The 6,282-nt window shown below is 58.2% G+C and overlaps 3 protein-coding genes across 3 annotated transcripts, besides 11 other annotated features; all 3 read right to left on the reverse strand.

Moving 5' to 3' along the window:
* Position 1: 1 nt before the first annotated feature.
* On the reverse strand, positions 2-892 carry Tco025E_04130 (putative mitochondrial RNA binding complex 1 subunit; the record flags this gene model as incomplete). Its single annotated transcript, XM_029371042.1, has 1 exon — positions 2-892. A coding segment is annotated over one exon (891 nt), but the record flags the coding sequence as incomplete, so codon positions are not given.
* A 238-nt stretch (positions 893-1,130) lies between these two features.
* Positions 1,131-1,148: a microsatellite.
* Positions 1,149-1,383: 235 nt separating this feature from the next.
* Positions 1,384-1,411: a microsatellite.
* An 84-nt stretch (positions 1,412-1,495) lies between these two features.
* Positions 1,496-1,512: a microsatellite.
* A 53-nt stretch (positions 1,513-1,565) lies between these two features.
* Positions 1,566-1,582: a microsatellite.
* A 108-nt stretch (positions 1,583-1,690) lies between these two features.
* Positions 1,691-1,733: a microsatellite.
* Positions 1,734-2,202: 469 nt separating this feature from the next.
* Positions 2,203-2,223: a microsatellite.
* A 269-nt stretch (positions 2,224-2,492) lies between these two features.
* Positions 2,493-2,516: a microsatellite.
* Positions 2,517-2,661: 145 nt separating this feature from the next.
* Tco025E_04131 (small myristoylated protein-1) lies at positions 2,662-3,072 on the reverse strand (the record flags this gene model as incomplete). The annotated part of the gene is made up of 1 exon (XM_029371043.1): positions 2,662-3,072. One exon carries the CDS (start codon positions 3,070-3,072, stop codon positions 2,662-2,664), a length of 411 nt encoding a protein of 136 aa, XP_029228874.1.
* A 125-nt stretch (positions 3,073-3,197) lies between these two features.
* Positions 3,198-3,222: a microsatellite.
* Positions 3,223-3,824: 602 nt separating this feature from the next.
* Positions 3,825-5,201, reverse strand: Tco025E_04132 (apurinic/apyrimidinic endonuclease; the record flags this gene model as incomplete). Its single annotated transcript, XM_029371044.1, has 1 exon — positions 3,825-5,201. The coding sequence occupies one exon, from the start codon at positions 5,199-5,201 to the stop codon at positions 3,825-3,827; it is 1,377 nt and encodes a 458-aa protein (XP_029228875.1).
* A 95-nt stretch (positions 5,202-5,296) lies between these two features.
* Positions 5,297-5,352: a sequence feature (A-rich).
* A 116-nt stretch (positions 5,353-5,468) lies between these two features.
* Positions 5,469-5,516: a microsatellite.
* Positions 5,517-5,538: a microsatellite.
* The last annotated feature ends 744 nt before the right edge of the window (positions 5,539-6,282 follow it).

Here is a 6,282-nt window from a genome sequence, read left to right on the forward strand (position 1 = left end):
GCGCCTCAGCGGCGTCCCTGCGTACCGAAGCTACGGCTCTCACCGCCCATCCTGCCGCCGCCGCCCCCGCGTCCCCTAAAGCCACCACCACCACCACCGCCGCCGCGGCCTCCATAGAAACGTTCACCACCACCACCCCCGCCGCCGCCGCCGCCGCCGCCAAACCCGCGTCCTCCTCCCCTACCGCCAAACCCGCGCCTCCCCCCCTACCGCTATTAATACGGTTCCCAACTCCCCCACGGTTGCCGCGTCCTCCACGACTGCCGCCGCCGCGGCGGTTAAGTCCCAACATCTCCTGCATCGTTTCTCGTTGCTTCTCGCGCGCCACAAGCTTCTGCAATGCCAACGGCGTTGCAGTAGCGTACAACACACCGTCTGCAGGATTTGTCTTCACCACGAACAGTTGCTTGCGTTGCTCCAGGAAGCTTTTGAGGCCGTCGTACTTTTCCGCCACCGCCTCCTGCACATCGGGTGAGAGCTGAGCGTGGAGGCTCTTCACCGAGATGGCGCCATTTTGCGGAATATGCTTGACAATGCTCGTGAGAATTTTTGAGTCGTCCCGCATCACGATGCGTGTGAGTTCGCTGAGTTCACCGTCGCCTGTCTTGTTGATAATCGCGCGTCGCACCATGCCATCCTTACCCTCGACACCGCCGGTGCTGCCGCCTCTTCCTCTGCCCCTGCTGTCAGTTCCACCCCGTCCCCCACCGCGCTGCCCGCGGGCAGGCCGACCGCCGCCGAAGCCTCCTTGGGCCCGCGCCGACAGAAGCAGCGCCATGGGCGTAGCTGCAAAGCAGGCGCCAGCGCCAGGCGTCGCCCCGGTCGCGGTCTTACACGCCGTGGAAACGAGGCCACTCAGACCGCACGCAGGGGGCTGCAGAATTCGCCGCATACGTGACCCTCCCTTGTTTTTTCCCCTTTTTCCTTTTTCTTCGTTTGTTTTCCCCCTTTTCCAACCAGGGAGTATTTAAACGATCGTGGACCTAACCAGCAAGAGCAAAAAAAAAACAACAACTAGAAACAAAGAGGCCTAATTTGTTGTTAAAAAAAGAAGAATCTTCGGCTCCGCCACAACCAAATTTACTCTGCAAGTATATCCAAACAAATATGTAAGCGTATATATATATACCTGTGTGTGTGTGTGTGTGCCGCCCGCTCCCTTTCTGCCCTTGTGCCTGCGAATGTGTTCACTAGCAGGACCACGCCAGCGAGAGGATACAGCTCCAACTGCCACCTTCTTGTCCACGGCCGCCTACCTTCTCTCCCTGCGTGTTTTCTGCAAATTTTGTTCCTTCCCCCTTTTTTTCTTCTTTCTCCCTCTCGGTTTGGGTGCCTTCGTGCTGACGCGCTGCCCGCACACGTGGGCCGGCCGCAGACACGAGGAACAACAACAACAACAACAACAACAACAGAGAGAAGCGAGGGACGGTAGTCGCAGCGGCGGCCACGGCAAGGTGGCAATCATGCCGACACAAATAGAGAAGGAAAGAGCGAAACACACACACACACACAAGTGCACATCATGGCAAAGTAGAGGGGGACGGTGGGCGCGCGCGCAACAATCAGCGGCGGCGGCGGCGGCAGGTTGTTAGCGCGAAACCCGTCAAAAGCCAAAAAGAAAAGCAACAATAAGTGAGAGGAAAGAAAGAAAATTTGGGGGGGGGGGGGAATGAGGGAGGAATAATGTCAGTTTTTCTTTTTTTGTTTTTGTTTGTTATTATCATTATTTTGTTCCCCGGCGCCACACACGAGGGCACGTTAAATTTACTCATTGCGCTTCAGTTTTTCCCCTTCGCAGCGTCGCTCCGCCCCCGCCGTGAGCCTCCACAACACCGGGATGCAGGGAAAGGCGAAGGAAGGCACACGTGCGGGGGAAAATACATGCAGACAAAACGATAACTGTCGTAATAGTGGTAGAAACACATATATCCTTCTACCGCCGCCACCGCACAAGTGGCAGCAAAGCAAGGGAGCCAAGCACAGGCACAGCGGCGGAAGGGTGGGCCAAGGCGGCCGGGGGACGCGCCCCGCACATGTTTACATCCCTCCCACGTTGCCTCCGTCGGCTACGAAGACGAAGTAACACAACGCCAGCGCGCCCGCGCAGATGCCCCACACCGGTCTGACCCAACAGTTCACCCTCCGCCACAGCAGAACCTCAGTAAGAGAGACAGAGAGGAATAACACAAAATGACGGGGATAACACACACACACACACACGCAAGTAAGCACATTTAATGCACCCCCAAAAATTTTTCTCGATTCTCAATAACCCTCAAACGCACAACCCTACACGCGCACACGTAAAGAACTCCCCAGCCCAGGAGAAAATAAATAAATAAATACAAACCTCATACACATACTATGCAAATAAATCAGTAACCACCACGACTATGTAATACACAACAGTTTATTCTTTGGGGGGAAAACTGAGGCCGAAGGCCTGCGGCGTCTCTAGCAGCGCGAGCGGCGGTGCCACGCACCACTTCACAGTTGTTGTTGTTGTTTTTTTTTTGCTTTCTTCGCTTTGCCTCCCACCGGCCCCCACCCCTTTTCCGCTCCGGCCGTTGTCGCCCCCTCCACAAGAGTGTGCGAAAGAACGATTGCTGTGCACATCGACCGCCACGACCACTCTAATAATAATAAGCACAAGGGTGGAACTCATGAGCCACGTGCGATTTTTATCTTTAGCTTCTCCCGCCTATAGCGTTCCGAGAGGGGGCGGGCCTCAATTCGTCCGTGGCCGCCGGTGATGTCGCCTGAAAGAAACATCTGCGTCTCCAGCGGGTACACGGTGGTCTCCACGATTGTGGTGCCGTCCTCCATCTCCGTCAGGGTCGCGTCGCCGAGAGGCTCCACCTCGCTGCCATCCTCGAAGACGTACTGCACGTAGAACTCGTACTCCTTGGTGTCGTTGTAGAAGGCCCACTGCCCACCATTCATCTCCAGACGGAACAGCAGTCCGTTTTCCTTCTCAAACATCTTGATAACCTTCCGGGCCCCCTTTTTGGGGCCCCTGTGCTTGAAGATGATGTCTCCGCTAGTGGAGTAGACGGAGTAGCCACAGCCCATCTTCCGCGGTCGTTCTTCCCTCTCCCTCCCCCTCCCCCTCTTTGCCTGTGTGCCGCCTCCTTCTTTGGTGTAGTCTCGGTATTTCTGCGGTGATGCTGCCCCAGATCTCTTTTATGGGTTTTACTTGTATGTGTGTGTGTGTGCGTGTGTTTCCTGGAACAGTCCGCGTCTTGCCCTTTTTTCTAGGCAAAAGATGAGGCGTGGAAGAGAGAAAACGCAACGCATGCTACTTCGCACTGCCTGCATGAACACAAAAGTAGACACGCGTGCAACACCCCAACCACGAGAGGACGCGAGAGAGTCTGAGAGGACCCCTCCGTCGCACTCACTTCGGCGGGTAGGCAATGACACAGGAATGGAGGTGTCGAAAGCGTCTCTGGTCCGCCTTCTGCACGGAGCAGTAAGAGCGGATCGGGTTTGGTGGCCCCTCAACGCCTAGCCCTTGCATCGATCTCTGTGGTGAGCAGGCATAGGGGACGACGATAAACTAGTGGGCATACTTTTTGTTTTTGTCCAGGCAACCCGTTAGGCCCACAAACACCCCCCCCCCCCGTTCGTCGGTGGTGCAACGCTGGGCACGTGACAGGCGTGCGGAGTGCGGAGAAATGCCATTTCCCTCGCTTCTGTTGCCGCCCACTGTGCCCGCAGCGGCCGCCACCTCGCGGTCCCCGCCTACTTCGGAATGACACGAACTCTCCCCTCCCACCCCCCCAAACCCATCGTCTTCTCTTCGGTTTCTGTGTCCCCCCGCCTCACGAGGGCGCGGCGGGGGAGGAGCGGGGCCGGTGCACCTCCACCACCTCGACGACGCCGTCGGTCGCGCGTTGCTGCAGGACAAAGACCGCCACGTCGAGGCTCTCCAGCGCCCGCCCCACGCCCTCCAACAAGGCCTCAAGCCGTGCCACTTCCTCGGGCTGGCGCGAGCAGCAGAGCGTGCAGAACGCCTCTGGGCCCATGCAGAGTGCCTGCTGCAGCCAGGCATGACCAATGTCCACCAAGAGCTCCGGCTCTCGCGTCGTCGGCGAGCCCCCGTTGACGCCATCCGGGGGAGTGGCGAGCAGGACGAAGAGTGAAAACCGTTTCGCCTCGCCTGGCGGAAGCGCAGGGTATTCTTGAATCTTTAGGTCAGATCTCACCTCTCTGATCACCGCAAGTGTCCTAAAAGGGGCGGTGCGTGGGCGATGCGCATGCCACGCGGAGAGAGGCAAGGGCTGCGAGGCGTGGAGCGAGGAGGACTGTGAGGGGGGAGGGAGCGCAACGTCTTCGCTGCGTAGGGAGACCACTGCGGTAGCCTGCCGTGGGGCCGCAAATGCCGCTCCTGCCGCTTCCATCTGCTGCTGCTGCTGCTGCTGTTGTTGCTGTTGCTGTTGCTGTTGTGCCGCGGTGTGGGCCTGCGTCGCCGCTCCTTCAGGCGCGGGCGACGCTACAACCCGCTGCGGCCCCTCCACCGCCTGCTGCACCCGCTTCTTTGGTCGCCCAGACATCTCCTCGAGCGCCGCCGTTGCGTGCTTCTCCCAGAATTCCTGCAGCTCCGGCACAAACCCGCCCAGCATCACAGTCTGCTGCGAGTTCAGGATTAGCACTCCGTGCCGTATTTGCAATGGGGCGAGAATGCGCAGTTTGGCGCCCCACGTCACGCCTCCCCGCAGCGCGTCACATCCCTGACGGAAGTCCTCAAAGGCGATAACCCGCGTAAAGCCGTCGGTGAGGATAAGCCGGAGCAGCCGCTGGCGGCGCCCACGCCGCTGTGAGGCGGGCTCATCGACCTCCATGGAGCGCAGCATTTCGTCCACTGAAATCTGCCGCGCCTCGTCTCCCGCCGCGGCGGGTGGGAGCTCCACGTCGGCGCCCTGCGCCTCCGCCATTGGGGCCGGCGCCATCGCCCGTAATCGCTGCGCCATCGGAAGCGAGACATCCTCCACGGCATTTACCTGCAAGACAATCGACGCCGCCTCGCCGCCCGCGGCCGTCGGGGGCAGCTGAAAGTCGTCAGGGAGGAGACCCGCCCCGCCAGGCAGCTGCGGCAGCACGGGACTGACGGCCGGCGGGCTCAGCGAGGCCAGGAACTCCAAGTTGGCGCGGAGCAGCGCGTCGCCCCGCGGCTCGCCAGTCACCGCCCCCAGCGACATTTGTGTGGAGTGAGACGCACCAACAACACGCAAGCCCCACACCGTCGCGAGGAAACTTTCCCTCACCCCTCAAGCGATGAGGCGAACTGTGGAGTGAAACAGACAAAAAAGAAAAGAAAGGAGCAAAAGGAAACACCACACAAAGGAAAAGGGCAAAGGTGAAGCCCAAACGAATGACGAAGAAGAAGGAGGAGCCGCCTTGCTCAACAACTCAGCCAGAACGGGTGGGGAGCCGCAAAGTCCTCCCTCACCAACGCACAGACACGCATACATATATATATATATAATGAAAAGAGAATATATACACACATAAATGACGATAATAACTACAACATACCCGGTGAAAACATCAAAAGCAGATGCGCCATTACTCGTCCCGCCCCCGCCGTCCTAACCCGCCCTTTGCTTCTGAGATTGATTCCTGGTTAGTAACAAAAAAACATGCGTTTCTTTTTAGTTGCTTCTTCTTCTTTTCTTGCTCATCCTGCCGTGCTGAACGTCCTCGGTTCCGCGGATCCGGCTTTTCCGGTCACTCAGGCTATCAATAAGAAAAAAATAATTAAGGCGTGCGTGTGTTTGGGCATGTACATGTATGTTTCATCTTCTTCCCTCCCTATTACGCCCCGTCCATACATCCCGTCGGCAGCAGCAAGACACAGTTTTTGTGTCCTGCGGCCCCCGCTCAGTCTGACACCTCTCACCGCGCTGGGCGTGTAGTTGACACGGTTGGAGACTGCGATTGCGACTTCGGGCAATATCTACTCATGCGTATGCTGTTTTTTTTTCTCGTTCGTTTGTTTTAGTTTCTTTGTCCTTCCCTTTCCCAAGTTTTTTAATGCCTCCTCGCCCCTGCCGCGTCCCCCACAGCCGGTGCGTGCACGGCACACGCCTACGCACACCCGCGTCCGCGTCGTCGCCGTCACCCCTCCGCAGCAGCGTCGAGGACGGCAGCTGACGAGGGCCGGGCTCCTCCTATCGGCAGACGCAGCACACGTCTCTCTCCTATTTTCTTCGTTCCCTTCACACACCTCCACTTTCTTTTTCTTTTCATTTTTTCTTTTTCTTCCTTGTCACCCCCCCC

The sequence above is a fragment of the Trypanosoma conorhini genome (genome assembly GCF_003719485.1).
Source record: "Trypanosoma conorhini strain 025E chromosome Unknown Tco_14.4_contig_00203, whole genome shotgun sequence".
In the NCBI taxonomy this organism is placed as follows: Eukaryota; Euglenozoa; class Kinetoplastea; order Trypanosomatida; family Trypanosomatidae; genus Trypanosoma; species Trypanosoma conorhini.